Below are 22,336 nucleotides of genomic sequence, written 5' to 3' on the forward strand. Positions count from 1 at the left end.
CTGGGTTCAATCCCTAGTACACTGGGGGAAAACCTCAATGGAAATATCACATAGGCAAATAAATATAGATCTTAACAATTCTTGTTATGATGAAAGAACCACAATGATTTTGTAATCTATCTACTATTACCATATTGTATCTTCTCTAAGTCTTTTTAATCTCCTGGGATACAATAGATACATAATAAACTACAAATATAAAGTATATAATTTGATGTTTTGATATAAGTCACATACATCCATAACATCATCACTATACCCAAGATAATGAATACATCACCACCAAAAGTTTTCTTGTGCTCCCCTATTTTCTCTCCCTCCAACCTTTCCTATAACCTTCCATTCCCAGAAAACCACTGACCCTTCTGTTACTATAAATCAGTTTATAACTTCTATAATTTTGTGTGTATGTATGTGTGTGTGTATGTGTGTGTATGTGTGTTGAGGGGGGGGACTCTCTGATTATATACATACTTGAGTATATACCAAGAAGTAGGATAACTGGATCAAATGGTGGTTCCATTCCAAGTTTTCTGAGGCATCTCCATAGTGCTTTCCAGAGAGGTTTCACCAATTTACAGTCCACCAAATCCTCACCAACATTGTTACTTTTATTCCTGATAATTGCCATTCTGACTGGACTAAGATGGAATTTCAGTTTAGTTTTAATCTGCATCTCTCTAATTGCTAGATATGTTGAATAGTTTTCATATATTGTTGACCATTCGTTTTCATATATTTGTTGACCACCGATTTTCTATACACTGATCCCATTTATTGTGTTATTTTGGGGTTGTTGGGTTTTTTTTTTTGTTGTTGTTGTTTGTTTGTTTATGGTGGGTTTTTTTTTTTTTTTGAGTTCTTTGTATATCCTAGAGATTAATGCTCTGAGGGGCAGGTGGCAAAGATTTTCTCCCTTAGGGGTCTTTTAATATTTATGGTCATCTCCTCATTCCTGTTATCAGTTATTTTTGTCTTCTTTCCCATTAATCTAATTAGTCCGGTTAGAGGGTTATTAATTGCTGACCTAAAAAAAACAGCTTTGATTCTTGTTGATTTTCTGTATATTTTATTTTTATTTTTCATTAATTTCTGCAGATCACTAACTTCATATCTTTAGTATTTCATTTTGGGTTTCATCTGCTCTTCTTTGGGGGAACTGGAGTCATTGGCTTGAGATATTTCTTCTTTTCTAATTTAGCTAATTAGTGCTAACCTACCCCTGAAAGTACTGCATTAGCTGCATCACACAAATGTGAATATATCTTAATTTTATTCAATTCAAAAACTTTTAAACTTATCCTCTGATTGCTGTCTTACCCAAGTGTTATTTAGAAGTTGGTATTTAGTTTCCAAATATTTTTATTTCCAGATAGCCTTCGGTCATTGATTTCTAATAAATTCTACTGTTGTCAGAGAACATACTTTGTATGATTAAATGCTTTTATTATTTAACGAGACTCGTTTTATGGCCCAAAACATGATCTACCTTGATAAATATTCCAGTCAGTACACTAGAAAAGAAAGTATATGTCTTCTGTCACTGGATAGAGTGCTCTGTGACACTTAGGTCAAGTTGGTTCATAAGGTTATTCAAGTCTCATGATCTTCACTAATTTTCTATACACTGATCCTATTATTTAAAAGAGGAGCATTGAAGCCTGCACATCAATCAAGCCTTTTATATTTTCACTACTTTTCTCTGAACTAGCTCTTCTATTACACAGATAGGGGTACTAAAATCTTCAATTTAACAACAACTTTCTCTATTTCTCCTTGCAGTTCTATCAGTTTTGCTTCATGAATTTGGAAGCTATTTTATCACAGGCAAAAAGTTTTAGAACTGTTATGCCTGTTCGATGATTACAAAATAAGAAATTATGAAAGAGCTCTCTTTCTCCAAATAATAGTCTTGGGTATGGTATCTACTTCATATGATATTTAAATAACCATTCCAACTTCCCTTTGCTTGGTGTTAGCATAATATACTTTTAAAATGCTTTTTTCTTACATCTATTTGCACTTTATATTTAAAGTGGGTTTCTTATAGGCAACCTATGGTTAAGTCTTACATTTTTATCCAATCTGACACTTTCTGCCTGTATTTAGGATATTTAGGCCAGAGTTCTGCAATCTTTTCCTGCAAAAGACAAAAGAGATTTAAGCTTTGCAGAACATCAGGTCTCTATGGCAAGTACTCAAAGCTGAGTTTGTGCACAAAAGCAGACATTAATAAGATGTAAAGACACGAGCATGGGGCTGGGGATATAGCTCAGTTGGTAGAGTGCTTGTCTAGCATGCACAAGTCCCTGGGTTCAATCCCCAGCACCAAAAAAAAAAAAAAAAAAAAAAAAATGCCATGACAATGACACTGTATTCCTATTTAAGAAAAAAAAACACACACACATACTTCAATCACAAAAACAGGCAGTCAGCTTGACTATAGTTTGCTTATAGCTTTGTCACAGATCAGACTATTACTTCTAATGATTTACAGGATTACTGATATGGTTGCTTTATTTTCTGCTTGTCCCATATGTTTATGGTTTTCTGTTTATTCACTTCTGAAATTACTCTGTACCTTTTGATGACACCTTTGCTTGGTAGTTCATTAGCTCTTTGCTGCACTATTGCTGGCCTAGTGTGAGTTTCAAAGAATATTCCCTGTCTTCCTCTGACCTCTGGTAGTTCTTTCTTATATGTGAGCTGATCAGTACTTTGTTGAAGACCACGAGAGGATGTTCTGCTGACACCAAGTGCTATCTCTGTGTAGCTTTCTTCTTTCTGGAACTCTGCCACCACAAACTCTAGCCACTTTCAACTTCCAACAGTTCCAAATCTGTTTCTTCAATTCAGGGAAAACTTCAGACTATGCTTCATTGTGCTTCCTTGAGTACACTATGGAAATTCTGTGCAGGCAACCACGGCACTCATCTTATTTGCTTTTCATCTTTTGGAGATCACTACCCTGTGCTGCCTAATGTTCAATGTCTTCAAAATCTTTTTTTTAAAATATATTTTGTTTAGGATATCGCCTCCCCCCATTGCTTCAAGTGAGAGGGGAAATCTAGTCCCTATCATTCCATCTTGGCCAAATGCAGAAGTCTCCCAATATCTTTTAAATATTCTTTGAAAACCAAATTTTAATAGCTGTGCAACAATCCAAAGTAGGATGTAACTAAATTTTTCAAAATTATTAAATTTTTCAAAGAATATTTTAAGTTTTAAGTTGCTTCCAATTTTAGCCACTACACATAAAAAAACTACAAAAACATTCCCCACCTTCAGTTAAGAAAGAAAAATGAATAACTCCATAAAAATTTCTAAGGGGTACAAAGAAGGATAGGGAATATATTTTAAAGAACATCTTTTAGAGAGATACACTGACAGAGAGAAAAATTTACATTTGACAGCAGAAAAAAGCTTTTCCACGAGCCTATCATTATAATGCTTTTCAAACGATTTTAGTTTATGAGAGTATCTAAGATTGTATATAAAATAGAATCATTAGCTTAAAGAATATTAAAACCAGCAGGGATGTCCAGGAAAATTCTGGGTTCTTAAACTTTTTGAGGAACAGAGGAGTATCCTGGATCTTTATAAAGAATAAAATAAAGGTTGGAAAGCACACATGCATATAGTTTTCTATGTAGCTGTTCAGAGAATCATTCAGACACACTTTGCTTTAAAATTGTACAGAAATGAAAGCTACATATTTACCAGTTTTGACTTTATCTCTTAATTTAAGATCGTCCAAATCGATGAAATTTGAAATCATAAAAAAGAAACAACAACAAAAAAAACAAAACAAAACAAAAAGCAATCCATCCCTAGCCTTGAATCCATCCCTAGCCACTCAGTTTTGTCACAAATTTTTGAATTTGTGTACAAATTATATAACCTCTCTGAGCTGCCTTATGTTTAACATAAAGATATTACTACCTGCATTGGCATCTACAAAAGTAATGGCTAATTAGGATCAATCAGTGAGTATCTATAAAATTAATAAAATCACTAACAAAAGTAGTGACTATTTCTTTTCTTTTTTTCCCGAAAGTAGTAACTATTTCAATGTACCAATATCTTTTGTATTTTGGTGACCTTTCATTTTTCAATTCACTACAAAAACTCAGAAATATATTAGAGAGCTAGTTTTTTCCAGTAAAAGTATCTTAAAATATTAATATTTTTAAGAAAGACCAATTTTCATGGTATAATGTTTCACTGTAGATTATTTCTTAAATAAAAATTTTGCTGTATTTACTGATTCAAATCATATTTATATATTATCAATATCAATGCATGTTCTAATCTGCATTATATCATTATACTTCCATTTAAAATTTACTATGTAATCCAAGACTCTCTGGGTTCGTATCTAATAAGCAAATAGTTGATAAAATTTATTCATTGGCCACACTAATTAAGAACATGCTCCAGACAAGCTAAAACAAGGAGTAAGAATATATAAATGACTACTTTAAGCAAAAAGAAATGAGTGTCTCAGAAAAGTTACAAGCTATGGGATTCAGAGCTAAAACTGGAAGGAACTCAGAACAAAATTTCACAAACTTAGCATTTAATATTCCTTAGAGAAAGCAGAATTTTTTTATGTGTGGTTTTTAAACAACGAACTTTTAAAAACTGTACTTTCTTGGATTTTTTTGTTTGTTTTGGTACTGGGGATTGAACCCAGGGCCCCTTAACCACTGAGCTACATCCCCAGCTCTTTTTTGTATTTTATTTATAGACAGGGTCTCACTGAGTTTCTTATGGCCTCATGAACTTGCTGAGGATAGCTCTGAACCTGTGATCCTCCTGCCTCAGCCTCCAAGTCACTGGGATAACAGGTATGTGCCACTGCTCCTGGCTAGGTATATTTTCTTGTATATTACTTATACCTCAATAAAATTGACTTTAGATTTTTTTCTTTTGGATGATGCTGGGGGATCAAACCCAGGGACTTGTGCATGTGAGGCAAGCACTCTATCAACTGAGCTATATCCCCAGCCCAATAAAACTGACTTTAACAGGAAAAAATGTATACATTTCCAAAAAAAGCAATACATTTAACAAAGATATTGAAATAAGAAGATTGAGATTTATACTGAGAACTGAAATCTATATTTTCCTCAGTTCCTCCCTCTCCCCATCCAACAAACTGCCTTCGGCATCTCACTCAGTCTCATATACTAATAATTAACCATGTTTCTAGTCCAAACATCTGCAGATATCCAGAATCAGGATAATACAACTAGCATTACTATGCAACATCTTCATTTTATCCAAGTATATTAAATGTCACCCACGCCGACTTAGCATCCTGTTTATAAAGTAGTTCCTTCATTGATTTCCTTTCTAGATTTCTTCATCTAGACCAAAAATTCAGAAGTAATTCTAGATTTCTATCATCCATATCTAATTGGTTGGTCACTAAATCCTCTGAATTCAATTTCTGCAGCCACTGCAACTGAATCTTCCCAACCTCCATTTCACTATTCTTGACTTCTACTCCAAAACAGATACTAAAGGCTAGGGCTTCACTTAATCATCTGTAAATCTCTATTCCTAAACACAATTTATACTTAGAGAATTATTTGGTAAGTCAGTGAGTAGAGAAGTGATATTGTTCCTACTGCTCCACAGAGGCACTCTATTCTGGGACATGCTTTCTTTCTACCTTAATACACTACTTCCCTCGGCTTGGAATGAATGCCTGTCCCAGTCTTGCTCATCTCTAAGTTGTGTCTTCTATGAACTCTACTCTCCCTGTGCATATATTTCTAATTTAGACCTTATAACATTGCATTATAATCATCTGCTGCCACCTCAAGACATTATTCATTACTGCTACCTCTATGCTATCTCTCTATTAACAATCTATTAGTATAATCATTAATAATTAGAAAAGTATATTTCTCATCTCTAAAAATTAATGAATTTCTAGATAGTAGGGGTTGTATTACAAATAACTGAATTTCTAGATAGTAGGGATTATATTGTTATGAGTTGAATGATGCTTCCCCCTGCCCCCCAAATTCATATCAAAGCTTTAATCCCCAGGACTTCAGTATGTGGCTATATTTGGAAATAGTGCTTTGTAAAATTTTACTAAGGTAAAAAAAAATAAGGATGAGTCCTAATCCAATCTGATGAATATCCTGTAAGAAGAAAAAATCTGGACACTAAGGGGACACAAGCACAGAGAAGACCAGAGAGAGAAGGAGCCATCTACAAGCCAGAAAGAGACATCTTAAGGAAAGCCAAATCTGCCAAAACCTTCATCTTGAACTATCAGTCTTCAAAATTGTGAGTAAATAAAACTTTGTTGTTTAAACCACCCAGTCTGGCATATTTTGTTATGGCAACCCTAACAGACTAATAAAAAACTGTAGAATAATGTTTGCCACATAGTAGTTATTTGGTATATATTATTTATCTGTCATAATACCAATATGCATTTCCTCTCTCTCTCAAAGGGCAAGAACTGTCATAGTCATCTTTGTATTCTAAACACCCAGCTAAGCAATTAGCACATGGTATTCATTCTCACTAAAAGAAGTAAGAATGAATTTGGCTGAAGCTTTAGAACTCATAAAATTCATCTGCTGCAAATAAAGCTGGAAATGTATTAAAATCAGATCACAGAGGGCTCTAAAACTGTGAATTTGGGGGCTTTATTGCACAATTTATACAAAACAGAAGATTCTTAGAAAACAAGATTAGGGATGAAATTTCAGCAAAATTAGTCAAATGATGGTACATGTAAGAATGGACCTTGGAGTAGGAAAAGGATATACTGCAAGAACCAAAAATGGTAAGCAGTTAACTTAATTTACCATATTTACAAGATGATAATTAGGGTCAAATATCTGGTACTGGTCATATAACATACAAGGTACATTTTTCCTCACTTCATATTTAATTTCTGTTCACATCATCCTTAAGGGACAGAATCTGGGTAAACACTTAGGAACATGGATAGCTTTCAAAATGTTGGCTTTTGTCTTCTATGTATATGCTAGTTTTTTCCCAAATGGCCAAGTATGCTGCAAAATAGAACACTGCAAGCTTTCAAATACTCATGGGAACTTGTAAAAGTACTATAACATTCATGTAATTTCCACTTGCTACACAACAGACCCTGAGGTTGTTTTTCTGGTGCATAACAAGTGGTTCTGTTGCTAAGAAAAAAACTACCTCTTGACTAAAGATAGGAAAAAAATCTGAACAGAGATGAAATAATGCTTTTGAATTGCATCACTCTTTGCCTTTATCTGAAAGAATAAAGGAGGAGAGATACAAATATATCATGTTTACCCATGAGATAGAGCTAGCATATTCTTCAATTATGAAAGAATTAAAGATTCCTTAATTTATAAAACTACATAAGGTTACAAGATTATATAAAGTTATAGTGCACCAGAAACTATAGCCTCTTTCCTTAAAAGTAATATAAACATCAGTGGAATTATAATTACTTACTTACAGGGGAAAACTGGTTTAATACTCTCAAGACTCTCTTCAAGCACTCAAATTTATTTCATAGTCCCTAGATTTGTTCCATAATAAGATTAAATTAAAGTGTAGTCCAGGGAATATAAAAATTACCAAGTATAAGGGGTCATTCTAGAGCATATACACAGGTACCTACTAATGAACCAATTCAGGAAACTTAAAGTATGATTTAAATAATGATGATAACAAGAACATAAAATTTTTTTTAAATATTTACTTTTTAGTTGTAGTTGGACACAATATCTTTAATTAATTTATTTATTTTTATATGGTGCTGAGGATCAAACCCAGGGCCTTGCCCGTGCTAGGCAAGCACTCTACCGCTGAGCCACAAACCCAGCCCCAAGAACATAAATATTAACTGATAACCTTTATGAAACACTTATCATGTCCTGGGTATTATGCCGTGGGCTTAACATATTTAGATTAAATCATATTAAAAGCAATTTCATAAGATTGAACCTAATATGGTTTCTTATATAATCCTTATAAACACCACAAATCAAGAATACTATTACTACATTATTGTACAGATGAGGAAACTAAATTTAGAGGATTTAAGTTGATCAAAGCTAAGGAAGTAGGGAACAGCAGAACTGGGATTAAAGTCCAGGTCTAAATACAGAGCCCACATCCCGGCATCCATTCTACACAACATCAACAGTCTTAAGATCCTAAAGAGCTAACAGGCTGAAGGCGTTGGCACACAAGTTCTCTCATACACTGTTCAAAACCCCATGCAGACACTTGTGCAATCTGTCCACAACAGAAGACCCCAGCAAGGCAAAGGAGAGGAAGTATGCTGGCATGCAGCCCATCTCTTACAACCTATCCTGTTGCGAAATGACATACATGCTAAAGGAGATTCCTCTCTCACACACAAAACTGCTACATTAGCTAACAGTAAAATAATTGCCAATTATTTTACTTTTCTCCTTTGTTCTTCATGCTGCTCATATAAGTAATTTAAAATATTTTTAAGAGAAAAATTTAATATTACAGATTAAAAATCTTCATTAAAAGGATACATAATTGGGGTTGGGGTTTTGGTAGTGATAGAGCACTTGCCTCCCATTTATGCGGCCCTGGGTTCAATTCTCAGCACCACATAAAAATAAATAAATAAAATGAAGGTATTGTGTCCAACTACAACAAAAAAACAAATCGTTAAAAAAAGATACATATTCTTTGATCCAAAAATTTTTCATTCTTAATAATTTACTATAAGGCAATAATTAAATATGTACCCCAAACTTGTGTTGTAAAAATATTTATCACTGTTTTTACAGGAAAAAAAACCCTAAAATACCTAATATGGCCAATAATAGGGTATTGGCTATTATATTTCATTTTTTTTAACATGGGATAAATATACTCATTAATGAATAAGCTCTTTAATAAAATATTAAAGGAATGACAAATTTTATACAAGTCATATAGTCATTTTAGTAAAAAAAAATGCAGTATATATTTGATATACAATACATTCGTGGGGCAAGGGGAAGGAATAACACTAGGATAGGATTGCCAATTATTCTGCTTTTCTCCTTTGGTTCTTAGTTTTTATTAGTTTTTCTGTAAGATACATAAAATCAAGATTCAAAAAAGCAAAATAAGCAAACAAAAGCTTTAAGAGTCAAATGCTAATACAAACCTTTGGAACTGTTAAATACCAAATTCTGCTAGACAAACATTTTATTATGCCTCTCAATTTGGAATTAGTATATTTAACTTACTAGCATGGTCTAAATTCAGGAAAAATCCAGGTCATTCTAATATATGACCTAGGTTGAAACTCACTACCCCAAAATACAAAGTACTTTAAAATATCTTTAGATGATAGAAACTTCATGTTTTAATAATAAGAAGCATTTTACTTGTGTATGATGTCTTAAAGAAACAGAATTCTCAATAATAGAATGAGAAAAAACTGCTCCTGAGAGCTGGGAGTTGGCATGGCACTCTAAGCTTGGCTTCTGTGTATTCAGGTAAAACATGAACAACTTTGCAGAACAGCAGCATCAGACAAGGCCAGTTGCATCATCGTGATGGGCTAAGACAATAGCAAGCCTACTCTGCAACCAGGTCTAAACATAGACAAATTATGAGCATTGCCCTAACCACAAAAAGAACCTAACCATAATCCTATTTGCATTAATATGAATGACTGCTATTCCTTTACCAATTACAACTTTAGCCCTGCTCCATTCTTCTTTCTGTCTAGGATTTTAAAATATCCCATTCTCAAAATTATCCTACTTCCTAATAGCATCCAATTCCTTGCAAAGTCCCACTCTCTTACACTTTATCCAATTACTTAACAGGCACAAACCCCATATGGTTCCCCATGATGCACAACCTTTCATGCTATAAAAAATCCTCTTTGTTTACAATCAACTTATCTTGTTTAACTATAGTTATATCTCTGGTGAACTTCCCTAGAAAGCAATAACAAGATTTAAGTATAAGCTGGGATTAGGAATAAAATAATATAATTACATTAATGATGCCTATAGAACGGTATTAATGATACCTATAGAACAGGTATCATTCTATACAGAAATTTTTTCTGACATATAAACTTATCCTACTGTAGCTTCCCACAAATTCAAAATTCCCTGTGTTCATCAGGACTACTGATGCTGACTAAAATAAATAAATAGAGTTTTTGAATTGAATTCTCATTTGCTCAGTTTTCCATTAATCTGAAGAAAATCCCAATATCAAAGTGTACCTGATGCTAAGCATTCTTACCTCCTGGGTCCTTATCTGGATTGTACTCTAAAGCATTGCTACAGATTAGGTCAATATCTTGCAGGAAATCTTTAGCAGTAAGATAATTATGTTTATCAATTTTAGTTATTACTGTTGATAAATCCATTGGTTCTTTGATTACTTCAAGATAATCTGAAACCTTAAAAAAAAACAGAATATTTTAATGAAAATTATTTAAAATTTTCATATGATCTATTAGTTCATGATCTATTAGTTCAAACAGAACTAATTCTTCAAAAATTAAATCTAGATATTCAAGAAATAAGTATACATAAGAGTAATTTCAATGCTACTTATGTTATTAAGTTTACTCCCTAACATACTTTCCATGAAAAGCTTCAGTTTAAGTCAGATCTAAATCAACTCTTGAAATGTTGCTCATCTTGAAATTTGAAACATTGTCACCTTCATTATTATTTTTTAATCCTTGGGTTTATCTGAGAAGAGAATGTATGGGTAAAAGCACCCAATAAACATCATTAAATGTTATCTCAAGAAAAGAAAAGAAAAAAAAACAGAGGAAAATAAAATGCATAGACTTTTCATTTTATTATAGAAGTTCTTCTGGTAAATCTTTTTAAATTTTTCAGCAAAAGTTTTCTTTTGTAGTTTTATACAGTGAATTGTTTCATGGAAAGTATTTTCCACTCCTTTGGAGTCATTACAAACAATCTGAATCAATAAAATAACAAAACTCAGTATTGTTTCTATAATTAGTGAAAGATTTGCTGGACTTGTCTCTAATATAAACAAATCTACAAAGAAAAATAAAAACTTGTTTGCTTTAGATGCCAATTTTCTGGGAGATAACCAAAAATAAGAGATATTATATCTCTTAACCAATAAGAAAACATTCTCAACATACCTATCTATTGCAAATCTCAAATCAAATAAAATAATAGGGTTTGATATAAAAACAATCTTGCAAGAGTATCTATAAGAACTGATTTCTGAACACAGGGCAATTTCTACTCTGTGAAAGTTAGGACTGGTTTTCTCATGGTTTCAGATGGCATCAATGCCATGATTTTTAAGATGATACACAGGTGTACACAGGTGCATATGTATAATTTGTAAATATGTTTTTCAAATTTTAAGATTACTTATACAAATATTAAGTATGGATATGTGTGAATTAATTTATTTTTCAGTCTCTTAGAGCTAAAAAGCCAGTTAATCTTTTTTTTTTTATATTTATTTTTTAGTTGTATTTTTTAGTTGTAGATAGCATGCCTTTATTTCACTTATTTATTTTTATGTGGTACTGAGGATTGAACTCAGTGCCTCATGTATTTGAGGTGAGCACGCTACCACTTGAGCCAAATCCCCAGCCCCAGTTAATCTCTTTGTAGGGCATCAATGGAGCCACAGAAGATAGTTGGACTCTTGGTTCTGGGCATGCTCTGTGTACAAGTAGAAATTACTGAAAAACACTAGAAAAAGTATAGTAATACTTTAATAAAGCCTATGTAATTTAGGCACATATGCTTAATATTAAACTTGAAAGTCTCTAAGGTTTTATTTTTCTGAAGGTTTGCAGTTTGTTTTGGAATTGAAGAAAGTTTTTAGACACTTTAAATTCATTATCAGCATATAACATTTATGCTTTAGGCTATATCAGTGTTAGCCTGCTTTCCCCTCTCTATCCTTTCCATATATTCCTGTGTATTCAATTTTAAGAGCAGACAAAAACCAGCAACAGAGTGAACCTGAGAAGAACGAAGAAGAAAATAAGAGAAGCAAACCCTTAATAAACTTAATATCTGATCAGTATTTCTATTCTCTTGCACTGCTTTACCATGATTTATAAAACTTTCATTTTATTACAGACAGATATTATTTAAAATCTGACAATCTTTTCTGATTAGAAAGAAAAGAGTTTTCTTGAGCAAAAGCAAAACTGATTTATTCCCAGCATGGGAAACTGACTTATGCTTTTAAAAAGTGTCAGAATCCAAATATAAAAGTGGAGAGGGGTTTCTTTGCTTATTTAAAACAATCTTCCAAACTGGTTGCTGATTTTAAGATTATCTGAACACACTAGGAGAAAAATGCTCCACAAATATAATTTGCTATCTATTAATTAAAATGCAAATTAGGCATGTCCTGTTATTCTAGTGGGAAAAGATATAAGGAAGCCATGATATAACCTAAAGAATGTGGGCTTTGGGGCAGGATTTGTGGCTCAGTGGTAGAGCACTTGCCTAGCATGTGTGAGGCACTAGGTTCGACTCTCATATAAATGAATAAAATAAAGGTCCATCAATATATAAAAAAATATTTTAAAAATATATTTAAAATACAAGAATGTGGGCTTTGAATTTTCAAATAATTTTCAAGTCTTGGCTATATCACTTGCCAAAAAGTTTCAATTTCCTCAGTTGCAATGTAAGAATAATAATGGCCTTGCAAGAGCAAATTAACAAAGCTACGTACTGCAGATAAAATATTCAAATAAAATTTTAGATAGTCTCTTTATTCCATAAATTGGAAAATAGGTATTGCCAGGCTTGCCAGGGGTGGGGGATGAAGGATAATGCTAACTCATTCTTCACAGTCATAGATGAGGTAATGGTTCCAAAGGAATCTGCTCACCAAAAGCACAGATTTCACAATTAGGACGCAACATTAAACTTTGAATCATTTTATAATTCAAGTTTAAAAAAAAAAGAAATTAAAAAAAAACTTAAAACTAAAAACACCAAAGCTGTTCAAACATGGAGTCTGAACTTTAAGAAGGCCAGTAAAGATTACATTGTATTCATCCACACACTATATTATCCCAGGATAAAATTTTTAAAAAAAATTTAAATCGAGAGTATTACAGTAGATTCCAAATGGAAAATTCCTTTTCTCGTTATGACAAACCATGCTCCCACAAGCACACAAAACAATACATATAGAAAGTGAGAAATTTTCCACTGGGAGCAGAGAAAATCCTTGGAGAGAAAGTTTTAGGTGCATCAGATGTGCTTAATTTCAAACAGCATCACAGCTACAGGCATTTCCAAAATATGAAAGATAAAGAAATTTTCAGGTTCCTCAGGCACCTCTTTCAATGAGGTAAACTTAATTTGGGAAATGCCAATATTAATTGGTGCTAATTGGTTAATACTAATATACTCTTTGAAAGCAGGATTTATCCTGGAATAAAAATAGTGTAGTATGGACATTTCATTAAAATAACCTTTAATCCTCCTCTTAAAGAGTATGAGATCACAAAGATCAATAATAATTAAGAGGATATATACAAATTGGTCACTCATTTCATCCAAAAGTCACCAGATGTTTGCTGATGACATTGATAGTTATCACATGGATTAAAATTTTTTACAGGCTAGGGGTAATATTCATCCATGCCTTTGCTTTTTTTCCTTCCAAAAAAAGATGTCATTATTTTTTTTCTTTTAGCCAGTTCAACTTCACTGTTTGCACACTACTGAAACAAGACCTCTTCAATATCCACCGGTTTGCTGAAGATGTTAAAGCGTTTATCTGTGGCCAGCCTCTTGGTTACATCCCTGAGAAACAACCGCAATTCTCTTAAAGTATTTTCCTCCTGGTCCTCCATCCGATTTTTTTCTGATTCTGACAACTGACGAGGTGGAGAAGGTAGTGCAAGAGGAAGCACTTCCATAGCACAAAGAGCTAAATAAAAGAGAAAAAAATGTTAAGATCCCAGCAGGGTGGAACCTCAATCACTTTTCTGGTACCCTCTCAAAACATTCTTTAAAGAAAAGGAGAATTTTAGATATATGTGAGCCATGCAAATCCAGCAAGTAAAAATTTGAATAAAAACAAAAAGTTTGGCTTCACTTTATAAAATAACTCACAATAGGACCCCTTTAAAGGACAAATTACATGATTTTAAATAATTTGTAATGTTAATTACATACAACTTATAAAAATACTTCAAATTAACATAAATACCTTAAAATATTATACAGATTTTCTTAAGCCAACCTTGTAGCCATATATGGGGCTTCTTGAAATGGAGGAGCCATATATGAGAAATCTAGTGGGCAAGTGACAATTTTTTGATACCTCCTATCCCCAAAAGAATTATAATTTAAGACAGGTCCTTTTACCCTGATATTCTGACCACTACACAGTAGGGATAGTAAATAACACTTTTAAGGAAGGAACAACAACAACAAAAAAAGAAGAAACTAAAAAAGGAATCCCAAAGTCATTGAAGAGATGGGAAGCCAGTCTAAAGTGTTATATGTATGATAGTATGTATGTAGGATCTGGATGGGAGGGATGAGAAGTTCTCTTTAACAAAGCTTTAATGAGGCTATACTCCCCAATCTTAAGTCAGGTAAAGACAATGGCCACTTTTTTTTTTTTTTACATGTGTCCATCTAAAAATAAATATAATCTAACAAACTGTCTTCACTTGTATAAAACCAAAAATCTTCTTAGAAGGTAAAATATTAACTTTCCTAAACATAATACAATCTTTCTGTCATAACACTGAAACTCAGGATTAAAATGATACATATTTTTACTAATTTCTAAATAGCTGTTAAGATGAAAGCAAAAGTCAACAGAAGCAATTCAAAAAGAAAAAGAATTACACTAACCTTAAACACAAAAAAATTCAGTTTTGGAACTAAAAATATGTCTAAGTGTATGAAGGACTAAAACGAATCATTTTTATGATGAAATATTTAAAATACTGATATTTATATTCACAGGAAGCCACAACCAATAATCAGAGAGTATAACTTACATAATGAATTTCCCAAGGTTTCTTGAAGAAAAAGACCCACAACTATAGCAATCTGGATAGGCGTTCATTATTAAAACACTGAGAAAATTTGGAAAGGAGCCAATAAAGGACAAAATTATCAAAATGCTGAATAATATAACCAATGAAAAACAAAAAGGGAGAAAATTATGAAAAAGTGAGGATTTGGCAGGGATGGGAAATATAATTAATATCCTACAAGGACATGAGAAACATTGAAAAAACAAGGGGAAAGAGGGAAAATTGCTATTTTAAAGAAGAGGCTGAAAGATTAAGCAAGCCAATCTTCTCCTTTATGCATCTTCAAAAATGGGAAAAGAAATCTTTTGAGTGATTCAGAATGCAGTCCTTACCTAAAATAAGGAACTGAAATCTGACATATTCTTAAACCCTTCTTAAAGCTATGAGTTTGAATCCAAGAAAAATCTAATGCTTAAAACAAAGCTATGATAGGTCAAATGCTACATAATGGTTGCTAAATAGGTATTCGAAAAATCAATAAATAAACAAAGAAAGACTAATGTTCTAACCAGCGAATTTAACCTACCCTGGTTCACAAAGTCATTAGCACAACACCTGGTATTCACAGTGTACCAGTTCACATCCTGGGAAATCTAACTGAGGATCTGGATGGGAGGGATGAGAAGTTCTCTTTAACAAAGCTTTAATGAGGCTATACTCCCCAATCTTAAGTCAGGTAAAGACAATGGCCACTTTTTTTTTTTTTACATGTGTCCATCTAAAAATAAATATAATCTAACAAACTGTCTTCACTTGTATAAAGAAAGGATTAAAAAAAAATTGACTCCAAGAAAGTGTAGTTCTTAACTCCATGCTCCCTTATTTTCCTAACAGCTTTAGGAACTTACCAGTGTGTTTCCTTCGTGGTGGTGGCATTGATGCCTGATTGAGAATCAGTTCCTGGAAAAATTTCCTTCTGTCTTCTTCAACAGGCCTTTGAATATACAAGACCTCTTCATACTGTATTCTAAAGATACACTTAACCTACACATACATACACACACACACAAAGACATTGAATATATAGAGAATTAAGAGCACACATATACCAAATTGCAATTTCTTCAACTTCCAGTACTGTTTTCAATATTCATATAACATACATGGACTGAACAAGAATAGAAGATTGTCCAGTTACCCAAAACACTAATAAATGATACTATATCTGGAAGAGTTGTATGATAATAACAAAAATGATTGTAGCAAAAAGTTGATAATATTCAGATGGCAACAACCTCAAGAGCTTTTTTTTAGGTGGACACAATATCTTTATTTTACATTTATGTGGTGCTGAGGATCGAACCCAGTGCCTCATGCATGCTAGACGAACACTCTATTAATGAGCCACAACCCCAGCCCTGAAGAGCTTTTACATAAGAGCTGAAAAAGTAATTATCTCAAATCTACAATAGGAACTAGAAGGTCATTTAAGCCACCTTCTCTTATCCTTATGTTTCTTTGTATTTCCTATCCACTGACTTCATAGCCTATGTTCTTTTTTATACCAAGTGTAATTCACTGTATCCTCTGGAAACCTGTTTCTATTGCAAATAAACTAGACCTCTGACCTCTTCACAGAGAGTTCTGACACCACCTTCCATGAAAATTCTAAAGCAAAAAAAGCCAGTCATTCTCACATTCCCCAGTTCCTTCAACCTGGTGATTAACTACCTCACATCTGTTTACCTGCTTTATAAAGACTTGACCCCAGATTTCCCCATTCTGAGATATGCAATTTAAGTCCTCTTTACATCATCCTTATTTTTCACCATGAAGTTAACACTTCAGTTTATATATTTTTTTGGAAGGTCTATCTTTTGCCATCTAGACACCAAACTCCTAATGAGCAAACACCATTTCTTATTCATTTATTTTTCTATAACACCACCATCCATTGAATATAGCATTTGTTGTTGTTGTTGCTGCTGTTGTTTTGGCAGTACTGAGGATTAAACCCAAGGGTGCTCTACCACTGAGGTACATCATCAATCCTTTTTTAATTCTGAGACATGGTCTTGCTAAGTTGCCAAGGCTGGTCTTGAACTTACAATCTTCTTGCCTCAGCCTCCTGAATAGCTGAAATTACAGGCATGAACCATTGTGCCCAGCTATAACAATTCTTAAGAAGCATGTATTGACTGAGTAAATATACTCTTATTAATTTTGTTACCCAACCCATGTCAAATTGGAAAAAGCAAATAAAAAAGAACTAAGAAGCATCAACCATGACAATGTGGAAATACTGGATTAGGATTCAAGATATCAGATTCTAACCTCAATATAGCCAATACAGTTGTGGTAAACTTTGGATAATTCATTTGGTTTGCCATTTCTAGCCACCTAGTGGATCAACTCTATGAAGTGAACACAAGAATTTCATAAATGTTACATCATTAAATCTTTATAACAATGAGGTATGTATTATTCCTTTATTTACAGATGATGAGATTTGGGGTCAGAAAGATTTTAAATTATTTGGCTCAAGGTCACAAAGTGCATGAAGCCTAACTGCCTTTTCCAGCTCTGAGATTCTGAGAAAAGAAACAAGGAAAGGTAGACATCAGAATTCAAAATCTGAAGGAGGAATTATTATGTCAACTCAAATCCAAGTCATTTAAAAGATTTTTAAATTTCATTTGTTTCCTTCTAGTGTTTTGTGTAGGCTACCTTCATGCACATTTCCCTCCATCCCTTTGATCTAAGCTTTGCTGGTCCTTCTTTGAAAGTTCTGGAAGCAAATTTACTATAGCATGTACTGTGTGCCAAACATCATGCCAGACACTGCAATTATAAAATTGAAGAAAACATGCTTGCTTCTTGTTGTCAAAGATCTTAGAGTCTCAGAAGAAAGCACATAATACCATGATGGAAAAGCTATGAGAGAGGTAGCAAACACACAGGGGAGACTCTGCGAGGGGCAGGGGTACAGAGGCATTACATAGTATATAGCAGAAAGGGCTTACACATTGACTGGATATTAAAAAGTAAACAGAAATAACATGATTCTGTTCAAGAGTCACAGTTTTTTTTTTAATACTCTTTAGTTTTAGTTTTTTTTTTTTTTTGTTTTTTTTTAAAGAGAGAGGAGAGAGAGAGAGATTTTTCAATATTTATTTTCTAGTTCTTGGCAGACACAACATTCTTGCTGGTATGTGGTGCTGAGGATCGAACCCGGGCCGCACGCATGCCAGGCGAGCGCGCCACCGCTTGAGCCACATGCCCAGCCCTAGTTTTAGTTTTAAATACTCTTTCTTCTGATCATTTTCAACATTAATTCATACTGAAGAATGGTTCTTATAATTCCCTGAATAAACCATGCTCTCTTTCTCATTGGTACATGCTATTCTTTCTTTCCTGAAATCTTTTTATTTTTTCTTTCTTCAAATGTTTTTTTTTTTTTTAATTGGTGGACTGAACTGTACACAACAGTGGGATCCATTAAGTCATATTCCTAAAACACTTGCATGTGCGTATGGCTGCGTGCATGCACACGCGTACACACACTCACACACACTGACATAATAATCTATCTCTTTCTCTAGTACCTTTCCTGGAAAGATTCACTTGCTCTACTCTACTGAACACCTTCTTTTCTTGTTCTTGTTACATTAATCCTAAACCCTTACTCATGCTCAACTTAGAAACTGATGCTTTCTGGGAGACTCCTGGGTTTTCTAGGCACGCATTCGATGTTTCTCATCAAGGTTTTTTTTTTTTTTAAACACTTTAATGATTTTTAGTAAATTTGTACAATTGTACAAATATCACATGCCAGTTTTAGAACATTTTTATTAATCCCCAAAAGCTTCCTCATGTCTAATTATAATTAATCCTCACTTATACTCACACATATCAACCCAATCACTACTGACCAACTTTCCGTCTCTAGAGATTTGCCTCTTCTAGAAATTTCATATCATATGTTATCTTTTGTATCTAGATTCTCTTGCTCACATGTATCTTCAGGTTTGTCCAAGTTTTAGTGCGTATCAGTATTTCATTCTACTTATTGCTGAACAGTATTTGACTTTATGTACATATCACATTACATTTAGCCATTTATCAAGTAATGAACATATAGGCTGGTTCATTTTTTGGTTATTATAAATAATACCACTAGAAGCATTCACATACAAGAGCCTTTGTGTTAATGTTTTCATTTCTTTTATGTAGATACCTAGGAATAGAACTCCTGAGTCGCTCCATAAATTTATGTTTAACTTTGGAAAGTAGCTGTACCATTATACAATCCCACCTGCAGTGTACAAGGACTCAAGTTTCTCTATATCCTTGCCAACACTTGGCACTATCTGTCTTTTTGATTATAGCTATTCTAGTGGGCTACAGCAGTAGTTCATTCCTGGATGACTAATGACATAGCACCTTTCACAGGCTTATTAGCCATTTATAAATTCTCATATGAACATCACAAAAGAGGAATCATATAATATTCATCATTTTGTGAATGACTTATGTCACTTGGCATAATGCCTTCAAGGTACCTATGTTGCAGCATGTACCAAAATGTCTTTCTTTTTAATGTTCCATTGTTTGTATATGCCGAATTTTATTTATTCATTGATTTGTCAATAGACATTATGGTTGTTTCCACTTTTAGCTACTATGAATAATATTGCCATGAACTCGAGTACATAAATACCTGTTCAAGTCCCTGCTTTCAACTTTTTTGGGTATATACCCAGAAATTGTCTTGCTGGATCATATGGAAGCTGTGTTTAATTTTCTAAGTAATTGCCTTGGTATCTTCTATAGCAACTGCAAAATTTTACATTCCCACCAGCAATGCACAAGGATTCCAATGTCTTCACGTTCCTCCCAACACTTGTTTTCTGTTGTTTGTGTGTTTTTAAATAATAGCCATCCTGATGAGTATGAAGTGGTGTCTCATTGTGGTTTTGATTTGCATTTCCCTAATGACCAGTGATGCTGAGCATCTTTTTACATGCTTGTTGTCCCATTTGTATATCTTCTTTGTAGAAATATCTATTCAAGTTCTTCACTGATTTTTGAACCACTTTTTTTTTTTTTTTTTTTTTACGTTTTTTGTTATGCTTTGCTTGTCATTGTTAAGCTCTGCTTTATACACCCTGGAACTCAATCCCTTATTAAATTTATGATTTCCAAGTATCTATTCCCATTTGTGGGTCTGCTTTCATTCTGTTGATAGCACCCACTGATGCAAAAAAAAAAATTTAATTTTTATGAGTTCCAACCTACTTATTTTATCTTGTCTGTACTTTTGGTGTCATATGCAAGAATTCACTGTCAAATCCAGAGTCCTAAAGCTTTGCTCCTATGTTACATTTAACACTCTTTAAGTTTCGGGTATTAAATTTAAATTTTGATCCATTTTGAGTTAATTTTGTATATCCAACTTTAATTTTTTGCATGTGGTTATCCAAGTTCCCCAGTATTGCTTCTTGAAAAGACCATCTTTTCTGCATTGCATGGTCTTGAAACCCTTGTCAAAAATCATCTAATGGAGTCTTTTCATTATTAAGTTTTCAGAGTTTTCTTATACATGCTTGATGTAAGTCATTTATCAGATAGGTGATCTATTTGATATATTTTCTTCAATCTCTGACTTGCTTCTTTTTTTCTTTTTCCCGGTTGCATACTGGGACTTGAACCCAGGGCCTCATGGATACGAGGCAAGTACTCTACTACTGAAGCACATCACCAGCATACATTTTCTTCTTCTTTTTTTTTTTTTTTTTAATGTTCTCTCTTAAAAGAGTAGAGTTTTTTGACTATTTTTTGGTTTTGTTGTTTTTTAAATATTTTTTAGTTGTCAATGGACCTTTAATATTTATTTATTTATTCATTTATATGTGGTGCTAAGAATTGAACCCAGTGCCTCCTCACACATGCTAGGCAAATGCTTTATCACAGAACCATAACCCCACTCTAAGAGTAGAGTTTTTATTTTTTTTCTTTTATGTATCATACTTTTTATATGTCCTATTACTATAACAGCACATCTATTATATTTTAATTATTTCTAATTTTTTTCAGTTGTAGATGGACATAATACATTTATTGTATTTTAATTTTTTAATGTCTCTCTTCCCACTCAACTTTAATTCTTGTGCAGCAGTAAATGTCTTTTTGTTTCTCACCTATTTTATTCATTCATTCAACAAAGATTTACTGTACTAGAAATATGTATGCATATATGGGTCTGTTTGTGTTTATATGTATATCCAGAGACTGTGTTAGGGAGTTAGACACTGTGGACAGAAGACTAAAGAAAACAGAAATTGGGGTTTGGGGTAGTGGCTTAGTGGTAGAGTGCTTGCCTAGTATGTGTGAGGCACTGGATTTGATTCTCAGCACCACATAAAAATAAATTTTAAAAAAATAAATAAAGTTCTATCAACAACTGAAAAAAATTTAAAAATAAAATAGAGACTGACCTGCCTTAAGTAAATTCAGACTTACTAGTACACTGCATTGCAAATAATAGGCACTTAATAAATTTTTGCTGAATGAACAATGGTTTTAACTTGATGAATATCACTCCTCAGCATCACAACATCCAGTAACTACTTCTATGGAGTCTTAGAGAATGTCAGGCAATTTAGGTATATGACCTTTGGAATTAGGAAAACCTGAGGTAAAATATTTACTTTCCCATACTAGCTGTGAGACCCCCAGGGAAGTTACTTTACTCCCATTAGTTTCTGTTAGTCTGTGAGTCCAGTTAATCTAAAGCAATGATTTCCCAAAAAAAGTTTAGAATCATATCAATTAAAATTTGAAAATATTCTCTCCAGAATATTTATCTAAATACAGTATTCTATTATTTCTATTATAAAACATACATAGACAAAATATTTAAAACAATATGAAAAATAAACATGAATAAAAGTATAAACTTATTTGGGGGAACAACTGGACTATAAGAGAGAAAGATATATACAAAGAAACATTTACAAGACAATGTAAAAAGGGCTCTAAAAGATGAGACTGTCATTTTGGCTCTCTATCAAAGCACTACTTCCACTGGGAATAATTCTTTTTTGAGGGGGGAGGGACACGGGGGGATTGAACTCAGGGTGACTCGCCCACTGAGCCACATCCCCAGCCCTCTTTTGTATTTTATTTAGAGACGGGTCTTCACTGAATTGCTTAGCACCTTGCTCTTGTTGAGACTGGCTCTGAACTCCCATTCCTCCTGCCTCAGCCTCCCAAGCTGCTGGGATTACAGGCAAGTACCACCACACCCAGCCGGAAATAATTCTTTGG

General features: G+C 33.2%; 1 protein-coding gene across 1 annotated transcript in view; it reads right to left on the bottom strand.

The window, feature by feature from the left end:
• Positions 1 to 22,336, bottom strand: part of Atad2b (ATPase family AAA domain containing 2B) — a 141,171-nt gene that overhangs the window by 18,124 nt on the left and 100,711 nt on the right. The window contains exons 20-22 of the mRNA XM_026392374.2: positions 15,916 to 16,051; positions 13,745 to 13,941; positions 10,273 to 10,432 (exon numbers count right to left, since the gene is read on the bottom strand). Coding sequence (XP_026248159.1) covers positions 10,273 to 10,432; positions 13,745 to 13,941; positions 15,916 to 16,051 — 493 coding nt within the window. The remainder of the gene's footprint in view (positions 1 to 10,272; positions 10,433 to 13,744; positions 13,942 to 15,915; positions 16,052 to 22,336) is intronic.

The sequence above is a fragment of the Urocitellus parryii genome, chromosome 12, assembly GCF_045843805.1.
Source record: "Urocitellus parryii isolate mUroPar1 chromosome 12, mUroPar1.hap1, whole genome shotgun sequence".
In the NCBI taxonomy this organism is placed as follows: domain Eukaryota; kingdom Metazoa; phylum Chordata; class Mammalia; order Rodentia; family Sciuridae; genus Urocitellus; species Urocitellus parryii.